This window comes from Nothobranchius furzeri, chromosome 9 (genome assembly GCF_043380555.1).
Source record: "Nothobranchius furzeri strain GRZ-AD chromosome 9, NfurGRZ-RIMD1, whole genome shotgun sequence".
NCBI classification, from domain to species: domain Eukaryota; kingdom Metazoa; phylum Chordata; class Actinopteri; order Cyprinodontiformes; family Nothobranchiidae; genus Nothobranchius; species Nothobranchius furzeri.
Genome location: NC_091749.1, coordinates 56231922 through 56252775, shown reverse-complemented (window position 1 = coordinate 56252775; position 20854 = coordinate 56231922). Strand labels below are relative to the sequence as shown.

Genomic DNA, 20854 nt, shown 5'->3' with positions numbered 1-20854 from the left:
AAAATATATAATTCATAAACATAAAATACAATATGGCAGTTCAACTGGTTTTTAGTAGTTTGCAAACACAGACTCACTTTATTGAAACAAGTACCAAGACGATGCAAAAATAACAAAAACTTAATGACTAAATCAAAAAATCATGAATGCAAGAAATCCAGAAATAGCACAGACCTAAAATGTCTGCCTACACCCGTTTCTCTAAAAGAACATCATAAAAAAAAAATAAAACATCCATCCTTGCGGTCATTTGACATGCAACACAAGACAATTAATGTCCGTCCTTCACATAGCTTTTAAGTGAACGTTTGCAATTTTGTTAAAATTATGTGTGAACAATTCTCAGCAGCACTCAGCAGCTTTGTGTTGATCGGTACTCTTCTGGTAAGTAACTGTTTTTGAAGGCTACGGAGAAGGAGGTGCTTTTAGAGAATTGCAGGATCCTCCCTGGCTACTACCTGAGGTCCCAAGGTACTGAAAACAAAACAATAAACACACGAATCATACAAAAAAGCTGTGAAACAAGTCAAAAGAACACAAATCAAAAGGAGCCATTATTTTAAAAGTGCTGAACACTAAAAAAACATTTTTCTAATTATTATTTCTGATTATAATCAGTCACTCTGAGTTTTTCATGCAGGCTTAACATAGTCTCCTACATATATCTCCTGCATTAGCTTTTGATAGAAAGTAACTGATGCAATTTTAGTATTTGAAAATCCAGACAGATCTACATCACACTGTCATTTAATGTTCATACACATTCCAGGAAATGGTAGAGAATGCTAATAGAAGCTAACTATTAGCATTAGCAACTCCACCACACAGCAGAACTCCTCCAGACTTGTGTTATTTGTGGAGATGAAACATTGCAAACAAAGTCGGTGGTAGATTAGTGTTGCTGTTAGCCAATCAGAGGTGAGTTATCTAATAATCACAAAATAATAATCTAAATCCTGTCGCCTGAAGCTACTTTCTCCTCCAGCTGACCTCTACTTCCTGATTCAGGTGCATCTGAGTTTTTTTATTTTTTATTTTTTTCCCCAGAGTACAACTTACAAGGATTTCAAGGCAAGACCGCTTACCTGGGCAGACTGAGTAGAGCTCAGTTTGTCCATTATTCTAACAATATAACTTTTATGTACAGTTAAATTTCACCTTGTTATAATTTAAGCATTGTGTGGTAAAAGCATGATAATAAATCATAAAACCCACAAAAGTATCATGTAAACTTAAGGTCAGGGTTTTACTTTTGCTTTTCAATCAATATTTTTGCTCAAAACATTTAAAAACTGCTCACTTATTAAATTCTTGGCATTCTTGTCTGAAAAGCTTGGTTTATGCAGATTGCTGTGGTCATTGCTATGGCAACCATGGCAGAGTGTTTTTTTTTCCCCAGCCATCTGATCCAGATATTCACTTTCAGTTTAACATTGCTTTCTGAGTGCTTTGAAAGAATAGCACTTCCTCTTAACCGAGGGTTATTAAAATGGACGTATACTGCAAACATACACACAAAGTCTTCCCAAAGAGGATACACATTTTCACAATTCTGAGATGCTATTAGATCAGAATTATGGTTCAGCCATAATAATATAAAAATGAAATGCAAAAGGGCTATTACACGCTATTACATGCAAACATCTTCCAACGTGTTTCAAATTACTTCACTACTAAGTGAGGTTTAGCTTTCATTCTTTAAAGATTACGAAGTTAAAGCCTTGTTAGTGTTTGCTAAGGCTGATTTTGTTCTTTGGACACCTGAAATAGGGTGGACTTCAAAAGTGGTGAAGAATCTGGAGGTTAAACTGGATAACACTCTCAAACTTAACAGAAATGTAGATGCTTTGATTAGGCCCGGTTATTTTCAGCTCCACTTTTTAGCTAAAGTAAAAAACATTCTTAGCCGCAGCGACCTGGAGAAAACTACCCATGCCTTTGTCGGATAACTTTTGGATTACTGTAGTGCCTTCTACCATTGACTACCTCAGACAACTTTACACTGCCTGCAACTTGTTTAAAACACAATGGCTCTACACCCCATCACTCTTGTAGGCGCGACCATATCACTCCAATACTATATACCCCCATAGGAGATCCAGAAAGAGAGGCTCACGGTCTGGTGTCCAGGTTAAACGTAGGTGTGCTACAGCGCGTAGGAATTTCACTGTTTTCAGCCGCCGGGACGGCGTTCGATGCCTGCGCCGGATTCCTCTCCTTGAGGAGTGCGACGGTGTGTCCACGCTGCCGCTTGCTTGGACTCAAAAAAGTGTCCTGGTTACTTCACGGCGTTGGAGCTGTGGTCTGGAGTTTAATGGAGTGGCCATTACCTACTTCCGTGTTTGTGCCGCCGGCTCGACTCGCAAGGACCAGCAGGAAACCACATGCCCACTCAGCCTGCCTTCGTCCAATCCCAATGTGCAACACGAACACTGCCCTCATGACGTCATCTACAGTTCACGTTGGCTTGCTGAATGCTCGTTCAGTTGGAAATAAATATCATTCAGAAAACCATTGCAGGAACTCTGCCTCAGTTGGATCAAAGATGTTTTCTGCACGGAAACAAGTACTGTGGGAAAATGTGGTGAAGATCTCTGTCTGAAAGTGACCAATCACGTTAGGGAAGGCGGCTCCTTGGAACCCGCCCCCCAAACTGTCAAAAGTGAAATTTGTCCAAGAGAGCGGAATTTCTACTCGAGAGCAGAGCAGGCTGCGCGAGCGTGTGTTAACAGTTCCACGCGCGTAGTACACACACTTACGAGCAACAGAAACAATTATCTGTGCTTGACTGGATACAATCTGCTCTCCGGTCTTTCTAAACACGTGCAAGGTGCTTTTTCACACTCGCGGATAGTTTAAAACATGCGCGGAGGGTTTAATTATCCTCTCGTGATTGTGCGTGCTCTCGCAAAACCTTATTGACTAAAAATTGACTCAATACTCACACTCTATTGGACGCTCCTATAGAGAAACCTTACATATACAAGCGCAGTACGCACAGAGGTGCTCACATGGTGGTTTCATAAGTTTGGACTTGGGCACGTTCAACACATGTCAGCTGTGGCTGGCACTTAATGCACTGTGATTTATTATCGTGATTGTTCAGTAAAACAATGTTTTTGAATTTCCTCAACAGGCTGATGCAGTGATAGCTTGCTCCGTTTGTATTGCTGTGTGTCCCTTTTCTTTTTCTTTCTATCTCCTTCTGCAGGTCTAGAAGCAGACTCTTGTTCATCATTGATTGTTTGTTTTTGTGGAACCCCCCTTCCTTTTGTCTCTTCCTATCTCTTTCATCTCTGTCTCCGTGTGTGGTCAGAATTACTAGCATTTAAAAAACAATAAAGTTTTAAGTATCAGGCATGACATTGAAAGCAGAAGCTTTGATGCGCCACCTGAGAGTAAATCTGTAAGGTTTGTCACCAGCATTCAGACATTAATTCTGTTTGCTTCACAGCCAGACAGGACTCGGTAAAAAAAAAAAAAAAAAAAAAGAAAAAAATATTGTATGTGGTGCTCTTTCAAGAGTATGACGCTTGTTGACATTTCAGCACTAGTGGCTAAGAGGAAGCCTTCATTTTGTTCATCCGACATCATTCTTTGTAGGCTCTCGGAAAAGTGTTTGAGGTAATAGGAACATGTATTACCAAAATGGTCAACCTCTTTCTAACAACTGGTGTGTTTCCCAACGCACTTAAACATGCCATTGTGGAGCCACTACTGAAGAAAGTAGGTTTAGATCCAATTGACCTTAGCAACTATAGACCTATTTCCAAGCTTCAGATTCTTTCTAAGATTCTTGAGAAGGTGGTCAACGAACAGATGTCTACCTTCCTCAACCAAAGTAACATCATTGAGCCATTTCAGTCTGGTTTCCGTAAACATAATTCTATGGAATCAGCTTTATTGAAAGTGTCCAGTGACATTATGATGGCTGCTGATTTGGAAAAATGCACTGTTCTGGTACTCTTGGACCATTCTTCAGCCTTAGATACAGTTGATCGTCAGGTTCTGCTGATGAGACTGAGGGACCAAAGAGGACTATCAGGGAAAGTTCTTCAGTGGTCCTCCTCTTATTAATCAGAACGTAGCTTTAGTGTTACAGCAAACCAAATAAGGTCATAATCTGCAGAACTGTTGAGTGGAGTGCCCCAAGACTCCGTCCTGGGTCCTGTTCTTTTCTTGTTGTATTTGACCCCTTTGGGTAAGATCATTCAAAGGTTTAGTGATGTTTCATTTCACCTATTTGCTGATGACATTCAGCTATACTGCTCTTTTAAGCAGTTTGAGCTGAATAAGTTAGACACTTTGCTTCATTGTTTAGTGGAGATAAAGAAATGCATTAATGAAAATTCCCTGCAGTTCAATGCTAACACAACAGAAACTCTGGTTGTTGCCCCTGTTGGTTCTGTCCCGGGGATTAAGCAGTACCGGGGTTATTTGGGCCGATCTGTGAAGTTAAGCCTTAGAAATTTAGGAGTCATCTTTGAGAAGGAAAGGTCTTTTATGCAGCACTGTATGCAGCTAACGAGAAACTGCCTTTTTTAATTAAGGAACATCTCGAAACTTAGACGTGTGGTGTCAAGAAATGATTTGGAGATCCTCATTCATGCTTTGCGTCATCCCATTTAGACTACTGTAATAGTTTATTTTCTAGTCCGAACAAGAAGGAGCTCCATTGTCTGCAACTAGTGCAGACCACTGCTGCAAGAATCCTGACGCGCATGAAAAGGAGGTTTCACATATCCCCCATCCTAAAGGAACTCCGTTGGCTGCCTGTGTCTTTTAGGTTCAAGTTTAAGATTTTGGTTCTGGTTTTCAGAGCCCTGCATGGACAAGCTCCCTCCTACATTAGAGACCTGATCCAACCCTACACCCCTGTGCGGGCTCTGAGGAGTGGGGATCTTAATCTGCTTAAAGTTCTTCACACTTACTATCGCACTAGAGGTGACCGCTCATTTGAAGCTGTAGCTCCTAACCTCTGGAATAACCTACCCCTCACTCTGCATTCTATTGATTCTGTTGACAAATTCAAGAGTGTGCTTTAGACTCATTTATTTGTTCAGGCATTCGTCTAGTTATTTTAGGGCTGTTATGTTTTCTGTGTGGTCTTGGCCTTTTATGATATGTTTTTTATTTATTTATATAAATTGTTTTTATTTACAGTTTTTATTCACAGTTTTTATTTTACTCATTTTTTTGTTTAAACTTTTAGTGTTTTCAAGCACCTTGTGGCTAATGCCTGGGAAAGGTGCTATACAAATAAAGTTTACTTACTTACTTACTTATACCTTACATCGACTCCCCATTCAATTTATAATCTTACTTTTGGTAATTTTTTTCAACTCTTTTTCCAATTCTGAGTCAGAAAAGGGTAGAATGCCTTCTCCAGATCAGGGATGAGGACCTTCCCCATGTGGAGGAGTTTAAGTGTCTCGGGGTCTTGTTCATGAGTGAGGAAAAGATGAAGCGTGAGATTGACAGGCAGATCGGTGCTGTGTCTGCAGTGATGCGGCCGTTGTACCGGTCTGTCATGGTGAAGAGAGATCTGAGCCAGAAGGCAAAGCTCACGATTTACCGGTCAATCTACGTTCCTACCCTCACCTATGCTCACTAGCTTTGGGTAGTGACCGAAAGAACAAGACTGCGGATACAAGCGGCCAAAATTAGTTTGGCTAGGTTCTTCCTTAGAGATAGGGTGAGAAGTTCAGTCATCCGGGAGGGGCTTGGATTAGACCCGCTGCTCCTCCACATCGAGAGGAGCTAGTTGAGGTGGCTCAGGCATCTGGTAAGGATGCCTGCTGGGTGTCTTCCTGGTGAAGTTTTCCAGGCACGCCCAACTGGGAGAAGGCCTAAAGGGAGACCCAGGACATGTTGGAGGGACTATGTTTCCCATCTGGTCAGGGAACACCTAATGGGCCATTCCCATCTGTACCGGGTCGGCCCGGGCCGGGTAGCCCCAGTCGGCCCCAGCCTGGCCCGGTTGACTCCACACATCCTTTTCTTAAGCCCATGTGGGCTGATTCTACCCACCAATCAGAGGCTTGCTCTAATGGAAGGTGTGAATTTGCTGTCAGCAGTGGGTGTGTTGGCCCTGGTCGGCCTGAAGCAGACCCCCTCGAGAAGAGGGCTGAGAATGAGCCTTGGTTGGCCCGGAAAAATACCAGGCCACCCAGATATGTAAACAACCTACGCTACCCGGCCCGACCCGGTGCAGATGGGAGTGGCCCATTAGGTTTCCCCCAGAGGAGCTGGTCCAAGTGGCTGGGGAGAGGGACGTATGGGCCCCCTTGCTTAGGCTACTGCTCCCACAACCCGACCCAGGACAAGCGGCCGAAAATGGATGGATGGACTTTTTATTATTTGTTCGACCCACTGTCTTGCTCCTTGTTGTCTAGGTGATCTATTGACCCCTCATTAGCCAAGCAGAGCTTTACACTCCTTGGATCAGCATTTACTGGTGGTCCCTCAATCAAGGTTCTAACAGTGAGGGGATTGACCTTTTACAAGGTTGAGACCAACGGGCTGCTGCTGAAGATGCGCTCCATCAAGGTTCTCTCTATTTGGGGCCAAACTAAAACACCATCTGGGCTTTTGACTAATGAGAAACAACGTCACTGTGGTGATAACTTGGTTTTTATTTGCTGTTTTTAGATTTCTGTGTATTTATACCAAACTCTGGTTTTCTTGGTGTTCAGTGCCTTGCAAAACCCTTGAATGTTGTAATGCGCGTTTATAAATAAAGTTTTGATTGATTGGTTGAAATATTGATTGACTGACTAAGTCATTTGTTTCTGAAAGTTTTAATAAAATAAGTTATCTTATTATTTTCTGTCGCAAACAATAATAGATCAATCCAAAAATACAACAACATGATTCAATGTTTAAAACAATGTGGAACTTCACCCGAAAACAGGCTGGAGTTAATTCTATCCCAGAACTCATTGGCAATAGCAGTCCAAACTGCCTTCACAAGACAGGAAGGTATGGCATCCAGAGTAGAGCCCGAAGGCTTAAGTTGTCCCACAATGTCTGCCAACCCCTCATGGGGTACAGCCTCAAATTGCCAGCATCCCCGACTGTCTAGGCGGGGCCATGTGCCATGTGACTGAGGCATTGACTTGCATTAATTTTTTTTCATTCTCCCAGGGACCCATGAGCCGACCAGAAAGGGAGGAGACTCAGGCTCCCTATAATAAACTGTAGCAACGTTCCTCTTTCCTTTATTTTGAAAAGAGGAAAACTGACAATATTGCAGCCAACTGGAAATGAAATATGTTTAAGTCCAACCTTCCTTCCAATGTGATTGAGGCATTAGACAGTTTTGGAACAGTGTATTACTTTTGATTTTCTTTTTTGTTTCACCCACATACCACAGTTCATTTCTTTGACCAAATACTGGAGCAACAATCCTATGTTCTTACCACCAATAAGACATGTTTTCATTCAGAATGTATTTTTGGCATAAAGGCCTAAACATCTAAAACAAGTCCTAGTCAAGCTTTGAAACTGTTTGTTTTGACAGGCTCTGCGGCAAATAACTGCACTTTGTGGAAATCAAAGCAAAAGCATGTTCATGTTGAAACCTGGTCAGTCTTTCATGCATGGGAACACACATCACATCCGTTAAAGAAAATTCCACTCACCTCTACAAGAGGATGCCAGTGGGCAACAGGTTTTCGGGGATATGTGAGCATTTCGCTCCAGTGTTCTCGACCGAGGCTGTCTGCATCGTTGCCTATTCGACACACACCAATGACTTCATTATGGCCGACCCTATAGGTTGAAGAGGAAACAAGAAAAGGAATGGAATCTCAGCCTGCCTTGCATAAAACATAATGATATATGAAACACAGAATGAGAAAAGAAAATCGCTCATATCTTTTCTGTTGTGGGAGGAATCAAATTAAAAAAGATGCAAAAGTGGTGCTGATTAAGTCTAATTTAAATAAAGTACCGATCATAGTCCATCACGGCTATCAAGAGGCTGATTTGCTCTATGTTTTCTGGAAGGACATCAAAGACAATGGCCTCATTATAGACGGGATTCAGAGTGTTCCTCTTTGTTGACGTCTTCCTCTTCTTCAGCCTGCGACCCTCACACATCAGTGAAACCTTCACATATGGATCTGTAGGAACGAGACAAATGAGTAAGAAAGCATCTATTCACATTCAGGATCCTATCTGAGGTCTGTAGCTGTAGATGGTTATCTGACTTTTATTACCAGATGCTCCAGTGATATCCATGGCCTTGAGATTGCGAGCCTGAATCATGGTAATGGTCAATCTGCCGGCAGTCGGCAAGTAACAGAGCGAAAACATCAGATCCCCAAGATCCACGTTATCCTAAAACACATCAGGAACACATACCCTCTCACAAGAGTTTAACCTTGATGATATCTTACTTGATATCCTAATGCACACTAGCCAGCAGTATCTGGCTTTTTTTCCACAGAGTTGAGAAAATTTCTTTTTTCCTTTTAACCGTAAAAAACTCTGGAATGTCACGTTGCTTCAGTGAAAGCCAGCATGAAGACTGTTCAGCTGCAGCTCACTTATCACCTGCTCTGAAAATAACTCCATCAAATGAAGTGAGAATTGTAAGAGCCCACAGATATGTGAGAAGAAATGTGTACAAGTTCTCGCTGATCCATCACTTAGCTCGAGAGATGTGTTGGTACTTTGAATTTTGTGTTATCTACCAATGAAATCTTAGCGTAATAGTTTGAATAATTGAGATTGTATGAAATTTGTGAATCTTGTTTAGAAACACAGTTCCAGTTTTACTCTCGGTTATTCAATTTCCAAAACAATAACTGGCCAAAAGAAAGTGACGCTAATTCCAGCAACACAAGCCCTGTAGGAAAACAAGCAGAAGCAGACTATTATTAATATTACTATTAACTCTGGGGCTTAGTGACTACATTTTTTTTTATCTTTAGTGACTTTTTAAAGTGATTAGCAGCAAATCTTACAACATTCTGGTAATGTTGGAGACTTTTGGAGACTGACGTAAAAGAAAAAAATATTGTTTGAGAATGCTTGATTTTGTATGTGTTTGGATTCTTTTTCTAATACATTTAATATGTATTTTGGTAAAATGATATCTAGATCGAAATGTAAAAATTGAGAGTATCCCTATTGAAACTGTAAATGAAAACAAATTCCTGGGATTAATAACTGATAGTAATCTGTTATGGAAACCCCATATCAGAAACATAAAAGCTAAAATCTCAAAAGGCCTCTCGGTTTTAAAAAAAGCTAAACCATTCATAAATGGGCTGCATGGTGCTGCAGTGGTTAGCACTGTTGCCTCGCAGCACGAAGGTCGCAGTTTCGAAACTCGGCTGCAGCCTTTCAGCGTGGAGATGCGTGTTCTCCCCATGCATGCGTGGGATTCCTCCGGGCACTCCGGTTTCCCCCACAGATCACAACATGCCCTACAAGTTATACATTGTAAGTTGCTTTGGATAAAAGCGTCTGCCAAATAAATAAACATAAATGTGAATGAACTGCGTTCATTATATGATATACTTAAGCTTCCTTACTTCACGTATTGTGAAGTGTGGGGAAACACTTACCAGAATGCCACACATTCATTAGCAGTAGTACAGAATCGAGCTGTGGGGATCATTCACAAAGTTGGCTTTTTAGCTCATACCTATCACTTGTTCATCCAATCCAAGTTGCTCAAATTTCATGATCTTGTAGAATATAATACAGCTATAATCCCATATAAAGCGTTTAATAAATTACTGCCAGTGAAAATGCAACATATTTTTACAACTAATGACAGAGCCCATAGCTTCAGAAGATATGGACACTTTGTAATTCCTAAAGTAAGGACCACTTGTAAAAGTTTTTGTGTGTCTGTACGTGGGGTGAAACGGGAACAGTATGGACACAAACTACAGGCAATGCAAACATATTCATCAGTTTAAACAAGTAAACAAACATAAGGTCTTTTCACAATGCATAGTGTATGGGGTCGTAAATGTACTTTGGCAGTCTGCACTTTTGCTCATTGTGGTCATTCTCTGTCAAATTGTTATTTATGATCACTGTTGGTGTTGCGGTTGTATCATTATGTTACAGTCATCTGTTACCATTGTTGGTATTCAATATAATAATTGTCTTAATCACAATTTAACTGGTTAATTTCAAAATTATAAATTGTTAAATGGGGGTGGGATTAAATAAGTTTTCTTCTTCCCACTCCCTTTCAAGCAACCACTACTGATCATTATTTACTATAATTTTTTTAGAATCTTTTTCAGATGATGATGATAGTGTTGTTGTTGATATTGTTGTGAATGATGGTGAAGATGACGATGTTGACCAGTTATGATGAGTATTGTGATGGAAACATGATGTTGCTTGAAATGAATACATACTGAACTCAACTGAATATATTTAATAATAAATATTATGTAGAAGTTTAATTCTAAAATGGCAAAGTGCACCATCTAATAACATTCACAGAGATAACTTTCAGCTACCACATGTCTTCATTTACTCTTGACACTCTAAGGATTTTGGATTATTAAATAAAGTTAATTCATCTGGGTAATAAAAAGTCTGGATCATTTATTTTATGAAAGAGCAAACCGAGTCAGGTGATGTGTTTCATGAATGGGTCCAAAACGGACCAAGAAGAGATTACGTGTCTAAATGAGTTGATCCCAGCAAACTCCTTTCTGGGTCTGATCCAGATTTGTGACCATGATCCGTTCCAGATCTATTCTGGATTGCAAGTAGATAAGGGTTGGTTTTGCGGATCAATTCTGAAGCTTACGCTACCTTCAGGGCGGATCCAGTCAGGAATCAGTTTGCTATCTGGGTAAGCTCCTGAACAAGCAGTGCCATGGTGGCCATCCCCCATTCCAGAGTACTCACAGGCAGCCCAGTCCTCCTGCAGCAGTCTCCCTCCCAGTTACAGTCAGTACAAGAAATGTTCACCCTCTTCATTCAGACTACAAATCAGTCATGCTTTCATGAAGTTGCAGCTGGCTAATAAATGCAAATGTTTAAATTTCTTTGCTTACCCCAAACCACTGCACTAAATCACAGCAGCTAATGTGTGTTACCAACTTTGTTTTTGAAGTTAATGAGAAAGAAGTAAACAAAAACAAGAAAAATGGAATTTGTGTCTGTTCTAAACCCAGTTAAAGTTTGAAGAGTGGATGAAAGGTAGGGCAGTTGTTAGCTGTTGCCTCAGAGCGTGAAGGTTGCAGGTTTGAATCCCAGCTGTGGCCTTTGTGTAGTTTGTGTGTTTACCCCATGCATGTGTGGTTTTTCCACAGGTAATCTAGTTTCACTGTAGTTCAAAGACAGTTGAGCTGTTGTTTGTGCTGTAATCCACTAGCAAGAACAAAAACAATTTATAAGCATAAACAATATTCCATCTTTTAGGAAATAAATGTGTGTGTGCGTGCGTGCGTGTCATTACTGTAAAGCCACAATAAACTACTGCAAATCACACCACAGCTCAGATGCATATTTATGCAGGCAGCACATTTTAAATATAGCTTATTTATCTTAAATGTTCCAGAGAAAGTGTGACTGCGTGATGAGCTGGAGGTAAATGAGCTCTCTTAGCTCAGTAACTTTGACATTTTACACCAAAGCAGACAAATCTTGATTTTCTACCCATCTGTAGCTTTGAGACATGGATAAATTTTACATGTATAGCTTTTAATCCAGACTAAAGCACAGTTTTCTTCTTTTTTCCTGTACATGATGGATTAACTGGCATGCCCTCCAGAAAATGTGATCCCAGAGAGAAGCTAGGGGCTTTTCATGCTTCATGTTCCACACAGATTCAACAGTATTTAGGAGGGAACGATTTGAGTGTTTGCTTAAGTTCTAACGTAAAAATGAAGCTTTGCAGTTTCTTGCATTTTAAAAACAACACAAGCCCTAGTAAAATATTGCTTATTTCTCATTTCAATTGAAGATGCTGTTCTTGTAATCTGTAAAATGACTCATGTTCTTCCATCAATAAACAATCTTTTTTTTTTTTTTTTTTTTTAATTTTTTTTCTGTAGAGCTAAATGGGCCAAATCTGGCAATAAAACACACAATATGGTCAGTCCCTCTGGCAATCGAGGCCATGCAAATCTCCGTGGTCTCCGCTGCAGTAAACATCCTCCCTTTATGCTGCTTTTAGCCTGTATGTAAGATTATTATGTGCTAAATGTCTGAGGACAAGCATTTCTGTGAGTTTTGCTGTATAACGAAACACACATCCGGTCTGTGTGTGTTTGAGAAGTGTCAAGAACAAGGGGAGGGGGGGGAGCTGTCTGTTTCCATCACCATTTCTGTTGCAAGTCACTGCAATGCAATAGCTAACTGCCAAGTTACTTGTTAATTTGCTTCCTGATTTTGGTGAAGAAGTGTGGAGTTCAGAAAAAAACTAAATAAATATTAAACACCATCAGAAAACCGGGAGTCAGGCCAAAGGTTTTAAAATTGTAACTTGGAACCAAAGGTTGAGGGCTAAGGACAGCCTGTCCACATAGTTAACACACAAACAGCAATTTTAATTAAAGCTGTGAAGCAAGCAGAATTGATGTCTGAATGCTGGTGACAAGCCTTACAGATTTATTCTCAGGTGGAGCATCAAAGCATTTGCTTTTAATGTCACGCCTGATACTTAAAACTTTATTGTTATTGTTGTTGAATGCTTTGTAATTCCGACCAGACACGGAGACAGAGGTGAAAGAGAGAGGAAAAGAAAAGGTGGGGAGAGAGAGAGGGGAGGGGGTTCCACAAAAACAAACAATAATGAACAAGAGTCTGCTTCCAGACCTGCAGAAAAAAGACAAAAAAAAACAACAACAAAGGGACACAAAAAAGGGACACAACAACAATACAACAAGATCTACCTATCACTGCGTCAACTTGATGAAAAGAAAAAATATATATATATATAATCAACATTGCTTAATTGAAGAATCACGATAATAAATCACAATGCATTAAGTGCCCGCCATAGTCTTAAGACCTGTGTTGAACGTGCCCAAGCCCATACTTTTGAGAGCACCATGTGAGCACCTGTGTGTGTACACGCGCTTGTTTATTTAAGGTTTTTCTATAGGAGCGCCCAACAGAGAGTGTGAGGGACCACAGATCCGCCCCCCAAAGATGCGCAGGAGACGGGGGGAGCTCCAAGTCCCAGAGATCCAGGCGCTGCCCCAGAACGCAGGAACCATAAGGAGACTGCAACCAGGAAGGCCCCCGCCCCCCTCGAGAGGCACAGAGGATCGCCCCGGGGGGCCACAACCAGCAGCCGGCAGAGTCCCCGGAGACATCAGCGGCAAGCCCACAGGCCCGCCCGCAGCCTCCCACCCCCTAGCCGGCCGAGCCCGGGACCCAGCGACCCGGGATCCAGGGGCGACCACCCCCGCCGGGGACCCAGCAGAGCCCAGGGACCCAGACCCCACCAGGCAGCCACCGGGATCTAACAGGCAGATGCCAAAATCTTAAACCCCCAGACCCAGTTGCCACGAACACTCAGGCAGACCAAGGCACAAGCCCCCACACCAGGTGTGGCAGGGCGAGGGGGGACAGAGATCTATATCATCAAGAGAAGTTCCAGGAGAGGGGAGGACCCAAAGGCCCCACCTGACATATACAGTCATACACAAACACAGTCACACGCTCCCTCCCTCATGCTCACACATGCACATACAACCCAAGACTTACAAAAATGCACACCGGACACCCACTCATGCTCCCCATACACACCCTATTCACTCTGGTCCCGGTACTGCTGCACATTGGGTACAACCATCACTGGTAACCAGAGTTTGACCCTTTCTGCTGGGGTGCTGATGAGCAGGCTCCCCCGCCCAACGCTGAGCACAGCAACCCACCACCCCAGACCCCAACCAGACGGCCAGATCTCCCTCCTAGCCTCCAGCCCCAGGAAGCCTAGCAACAACAGAGGTGGCTAAGACCCCTAGTCTCCCTCCGCCTGCTCCAATATAGTGTTGTGTGATCATGGGGTGTATTCCATGGCTGTGGTGAGTGGGCAGTGCGGGCATCATCCAGCATATGCCAGCTGATAACACCGCACCACCCCACTTACACACTCAGCCATCAGTGTCTAAGTGCGGTTTAAAATTGGAAGTGGGCACCGGCACTCGGGAGGAGGCTGAAATATCCCCCTGCCAAATGCCGTTGAATGTGCTCACTCCCAAGGCCCTAAGTGTGTGTTTGTGTGGAATGTTGTCAGTGGAAGTGTATAAGGTGCAAATAAAATTGGGGGGCAGGTTTCCACAGGAATGCGGAAATGGGGTCCATACCCGCACTCCCTGACTTGCCCACCCCCCAAGGTCCTATGTGTATGTTTGTGTGATGATGTGAGGGAGCAGGAGGAGAGAAATATGCGGGGATGGGGAGGAATGGCTGGTTGGGCTTAGCCCTCCAGGGAGCCAGCTCCCCTACTGGCCCCAATTGGCACCTCTGTTGTCAAATTGCCACCCAGGGCATGGAGACCCCAGCCCATCCTGCCAGGGCCCAAAGCAGCAGCATTACAGAGCCTCACGGAGTCCGAGGGCAACAACCCAGCCCCACCCCAGCAGAATATCTATGCCCACCCCTGCATTTGCACAACTTCCAGAATATATAAGACATGGGACATCCAGGTAAGGTTGGGTCCTCCCCCTCCTGGACCTCCCCCTCCCCTGTGATGGAACGGCAGAGGAGCCAAGGCCTACCTGAGTCCCCCGAACCCGGGCCAGGCACTGCTGGGTGTCCCTGCCTTCTTCCCGGCAGCATACATGTCAGGACCCGACCCCCAAGGCCCCGCCCAGATCCCCACACGGGGCCGACCACCCCCAAACCCCGAGCCCCCAGGCCCCCACCCAGAGCCGCCCAGGGGCATTGCAGCCGCCAGGCAGTGACCCATGGCCGCCGCCAAGATCCCCAAGAGGCCCTACTCGCAACCGCCAGCAGTCCACCCCCCGAGGCAACCCAAGCACCTCCAGAGGGGGGCAACGGCCCCCCAGTCCCAGACACCCCCAGTGAACCCACCTCCAGGGAACATCCAGATACTCCAAACTCAGACCCCACACCCCCCCACCCACACCATCCTGCAGGACAACATCAACGGCCCCCCACCCTCGCTATGTGATGGAACCGATCAAAGGAGCCCAGAGAGATTCATCTGAAGTGGAAGCAGAGGCTATATCAAGTGCAATATGATCTAACAAAAGATTTCTATACTGGTTAATGCAGAGACTTTCTCTATTTTTCCAATTCAAGAGGATAGTTTTCTTAGCGATGCATATGGCAGTCAGAACCACGTGAACCAAAGATGTTGCAATCGGGACATCGTCCAGCTTCCCCAGTAAACAAAGAGAGGGGGAAGTTGGGATATGACATTTCAGACATTTTGACAGATCCTCACATACTCTACCCCAAAATTCCTGGACAGGTGGGCAGGACCACAGTACATGAATGTAATTGTCAGGAATGTTGTTTGTGCAGTGTGTACAGGTGTCAGACGACACAAACCCCATCTTGAACATCCGATGACCTGTATAGTGTACTCTGTGTAGAATATTGTACTGAATTAATTGTAAATTGGGGTGTCTGATCATTTTAAAAGTTTTTAAACAAGTTTGGGACCAGAAGTCCTGGTCAAAGCTAACTGATAGATCCACCTCCCATTTTTCAATAGGGATTGCAATTTTATCGTCTATTTTGGACAGTGTCTTATATACTTTAGACAGTAGTTTGGGGGGTTTGAGATTATAAAAGTCTAATACCCTTGGTGGTGTTTGTAATTATATTTTATTGAGCTTAAATTTTTGTTTGACTACAGATTTAATTTGGTGATATTCTAAAAAGCTATTCTTATCCATTCCAAATTGGGAGACTATTTGATTAAATGGGATGAAGTCCAATCCTTCATATATGTGTTCCAGGTATAGGATTCCTTTATTTTTCCAGTCCGGAAGGTTCATCATTTTGTTGTTTTGCAAAATGTCAGGATTGTTCCAGATAGGTGTGCGTCTGCATGGTACTAGTGAAGACTCTGTCATTTTAAGATACTCCCACCATGCTGTCAGAGAGGTGCTGATACTAATACTTTTGAAGCTTTCATGTTTTCTTATGCTTGAGCTAATAAATGGTAAGTCTGAAAGCTCTATCGTATTGCAAAGTGTCTGTTCTATATCTAACCAGGACTCGTCTAATGGGTTATCTTGCAACCATCTTGGTATATATTGCAGCCTGTTGGCTAAGAAATAATAATAAAAGTTGGGTAAATCCAAACCTCCTCTGTCTTTGGTCTTCTGAAGCGTTTTTAAGCTAATTCGTGGAGGTTTATCCTGCCAAAGGAATTTAGTAGTTGAGGAGTCCAGAGATTTAAACCAGTCAGCTGGTGGTTTGTTTGGGATCATCGAGAATAAGTAATTTATTCTGGGTAACTGTTACGGCTGCAAGCCTGACCAGTGGAGAGAAGTAGTTTTTAACTCTTGAGGAGAAATTGTGAATGATCCAGTGGGATCTTTTGTATGTTCGGTTTTTAAGGTTAACTTTGTTTGTGCCAATTTTCCTGACTTCAGTTTTAACACCTTTCGTGTTGGTAAAGCTTTTAAGATAAGTTTTTACCAGGTGTTTTTAGTCAGGGGATTGTTTTGAACTTTTATCAACTTCAGGATTTTAAAACACCTTCGTTGCGGTAAAACTTTTAACATACGTTTTTACCAGGTGTTTTATAGTTGATAATTTGCTTTGTACTGTTAACCTTTTAGAGAAATCAGTTTTGCTCGTGTTTAATACCTTTTGTACAAATAAACCCATTTTAAACTCCTCCACCAGTTCTTATGTTCTCCCCATCCTTCACACTTTTAACATCTCATGTCGGGGACGTAACAGTAACACCATCATTTTAATTGTAGCCACTCTCCCCATGAGTGATATTGGTAAGGATTTCCATCTTGCAAGATCATCTTCCACTTTCCTTAAAAGTGGGATGTAGTTTAGTTTGGTTAGATCTGCTAACTTGGAAGAGATATGAATTCCCAGGTATGTGATATTCCCTGACTCCAATTGTGTATTAAGCAAATTGACAAATGAGAAATTAATTGGTAGAACTGTGGATTTTAACCAGTTTATAGTGTAATCTGAAACTCTTGAAAAAGAGTTTATCAGTTCTATTGCTTGGGAGAGAGAGGATTGAGAATTCTGGAGAAAGAGTAAAACATCATCTGCATAAAGACTGATCTTATGTTCTATTTTCTTACACTTTATCCCTTTAATATCTGTTGTTTGCCTAATTGCTGCTGCTAGTGGTTCGATAAAGATAGCAAAAAGTGAGGGGGAGAGTGGGCATCCCTGCCTGGTCCCCCTCTGAAGACAGAAGCTAGCTGATATTTGGTCGTTCGTCCTGACACGTGCTGTTGGTGAACTGTATAATGTTTCTAGCCAGTTTATGAAGAAGTTCCCAAAGCCAAATTTATGTAAAGTTGCAAATAAGAACTTCCAGTTAACTCTATAAAAAGCTTTTTCTGCATCTAGAGATAATATACTAGTTTCTATGTTTCTACTGTAAGAGAAATCTATCAAATTAAGTAATCTACGTGAGTTTGTGGATGACTGTCTACCTTTAATGAAACCAGTTTGGTCAGGGTGTATTATGAAGGGGGTTACCTTCTCTAATCTTTTGGCCAGGGCTTTACAAATTATTTTGAGATCAACATTAATAAGAGAAATTGGGCGATAGCTGGTTGGAAATGCTGGGTCTTTGCCTGGTTTTAACAAGAGACTAATATTGGCTGAATTCATGTTTGGCTGTAATCTGCCGCTCTCTTCGATTTCCCTCACCATTCTGAAAAATGTTGGAGCCAGAATGATCCAGAATTCTTTGTAGAATTCTACTGGGAACCCGTCTGGACCTGGAGCTTTCCTATTAGTCATGGATTTAAGGGCTTCCTGGAGCTCCGCTGATGTTAGTGGCGAGTCCAGGACTGTAACTTGGCTGTCTGATAATTTAGGAAGTGTTATCCTGTCAAGGAACTCATTGATCTCATTATCTGATGGGTTTATCTGTGGTGAGTACAAAGTTTGGTAAAAGTCTCTGAAGGTGTTGTTTATTCTTTCAGGGTCATTAACTATATTCCCGGTTGAGTCTTTAACAGCAGATATGGTAGTTTTCTCTTTATTTATTTTTAATTGGCTAGCTAAGAATTTACCTGATTTATTACTATGTTCGAAGTTTTCTATTCATAGTCTTTGTGCTAAAAATTGTGTCTTTTTGTCAATAATTCCATGAAGTTCTAATTTAGCTTTACGTAATTTGCTCATTGACTCTTCTTCTGTGGATACCTCTAAAGACTTGATGATTTCCTCTAACTCCTGGATACGTTTGTTTTCTGTTTTTTTCCTATGTGATGAGAAAGAGATTATTTTTGAGAAAGAGATTATTTTCAGTTTGATATAACTCAATGATGTGTGCGATAAGATGCTCCAGTTATAAACCTTAATGCACTGTGAAATATAGGATCTGGGGTAGAAAGGTGGCAGTTTGCTGCTGTTCTATGCACTACCTCCCTGTAATCAGCAATTGGCAAGAAGGTAACGTTCACCAATGTCCTTCGCGCCTTTAAAGAAAAGTGTTTTCTATTTCTGAATAAGAATGCAAGCTTGGCGTGAAGTTTAGTTCGTAATTGAGAAATATGTTCTTTAAAAGTCAAGTCTTTATCAATTATTATTCCAATATATTTTAGATGAGAAACAGTTTAAATCGTTGTACCTTGTGAAGTTCTTAAAGAGCAAGTCACCCTCAAATCAACTTTTTTTTTGTTGATAAACTAAATAAATGAGTGTCTAATTGCTCTGTAGACACGTTCAGTCAATAATTTGGCACTTTAGTTAATCGTAGTTAAAATTTAAATAATTAGCCTAAAACTGTCAGCGATGCACCATCGTCAGGCAAAAACTCAGCACTGCATTTGAATTTGAATCTGCCATCTCTATTGGCTAAGAGGTTTGTACCTGAATTTGAGAAGAGCATTCATTTAGATTTTTCTGGATTCAATACCAAACGAAGGTACTTCAGCCTTTGCTCAATCTCGTGGAGAGCTTGCTTTAAGTTTTCAAAAGCATTGTCCAACGACCTCTCAAAACAATAAAGTACACAGTCGTCCGCATATAAATGATGTGAGATATTTGCAATATCTAAACAAAGATTACGAATATAGATGGAAAATAAAATTGGTTCTAAAATAGATCCTTGGGGTACCCCATTTATTATTCGTTCTGCGTGTGAGTTCCTTCCTCCCATCTGGGTAGATTGGGTTCTATTTTGAAGATAATCTTTAAACCATGATAAAGCTTGCACCGAGAATCCTATTTCCTTCCGTCTCTGCAACAGTAAACCATGATCTACAGTGTCGAATGCCTTAGATAGGTCCAGAAAAAGTTTACAACCGGACTTCTTTGCATTCAAAGCCTCGTAGCTGTCATTAAGAACTTGCAGGAATGTGGTCACTGCACTATGAGTTCTCCTAAAGCCTGATTGAACAGGGTTAAGTATATTATTATCTAATATGTAATTTTAATTGTGTTGCCACAAGACTTCCCAGTACTTTGGCCAGAATACAAAGCTTTGATATTGGTCTGTAATTATTTACATTTGTTGAATCCCCACCTTTTAGAATGGGGCATACTATTGCGGATTTCCAAATATCTGGTAAGGAAACTGAAGATATGCTCAAATTGTATAAGTAGGTCACTGGTTCAACGATAACATCTGCTGTGATTTTAATAAAGTATGAGTCTAATTTATCTGGTCCTGCTGACTTTGTAGTGTCTAGTGACTTTAAATTTTTTAGAACCTCTTGTTTAGTGACACATTTTAAGATAAACTGTGAATTGGATTGTAAATTTTGATTTGGCAGTATATCTGAACTCTCAGTTGATTCTGAAGTTTTTGGATCCACGGAGTTTCTCTTAAATAGTTCCCCCGCAGCAATGAAGTTTTCATTCATATGGTTTACCATCTCATCCTTATTTGAAATGATCCCTGTATTTGTTCTGAGGTGTAATGGCAAATCAGTATAATTTTTATTCTCTGTCCCCAACGAGAATATTCTCCAAAGTTTCTTATGATTCATTTTAAGTTTGATTGCCTCCTGAAGATAACACTCACATTTTGCCTTTTTTTATCATCGAAGTACGTTTATTTCGTAACCGTCGATAAATACATCTGTCAGTTTCTAAGTTATATCAGGAATGAAGAAGACCAACCTCAAGAACAACAAGTAAGTTGAGTGACTGAAATTGTTACCAACCGAACAGATAAAGAAAATGCAAACTTTGGAATGGTCCGAGACACCATACTCCAGAAATGGGTGGAAGCTGGAGAACCGAGACAAGCTGTCTAAGTTTTCCTAAAACAAAAATATCAAGAACCTCATCAGACTAGCCAACAGAACAATACAAGACATCAAACAAGACCACTCTGAGCCACTGGACCTCACATTAATTAATGAAATAGGCTATGCAGCAGCGACAGTAATCATAGGCATGAGTGGCACTAAGAAAGTAAAATGACTAAGAAAGAGAAAGCAGCCCAAATAAAAGGAAGACGATGAGAAATACATACTAAAAAAGAGAAAAGACCTTTCTTTACTCATGGAGATCGAAAAAGGCTACATTGACAATCAGAGAAAAGAGAGGCAAATTAAGAAGAGGTATAGCATTTGGGACACAACTGACATCACTGAAGCATTTGAAAAGCTCAAGCAACAGATACAGACTAAGGCATAAAGAATCAGAAGATATGAAAAGACACATAAGCATTTCAGATACAACCAGGTTTTCAATGCTGACCCAAATAAGT

The 20854-nt window shown here is 41.5% G+C and overlaps 1 protein-coding gene across 2 annotated transcripts in view; it reads right to left on the bottom strand.

The window, feature by feature from the left end:
• Nucleotides 1-225: 225 nt before the first annotated feature.
• Nucleotides 226-20854, bottom strand: part of syt9a (synaptotagmin IXa) — a 52480-nt gene continuing 31851 nt past the window's right edge. For both annotated transcript variants that reach the window (XM_015952903.3, XM_054732159.2), the window contains 4 exons: nucleotides 8223-8343; nucleotides 7955-8126; nucleotides 7644-7773; nucleotides 226-474 (listed from right to left, as the gene is read on the bottom strand). In XM_015952903.3, the coding sequence (XP_015808389.1) occupies nucleotides 406-474; nucleotides 7644-7773; nucleotides 7955-8126; nucleotides 8223-8343 (492 nt within the window). In that variant the 3' untranslated portion in view covers nucleotides 226-405. The remainder of the gene's footprint in view (nucleotides 475-7643; nucleotides 7774-7954; nucleotides 8127-8222; nucleotides 8344-20854) is intronic.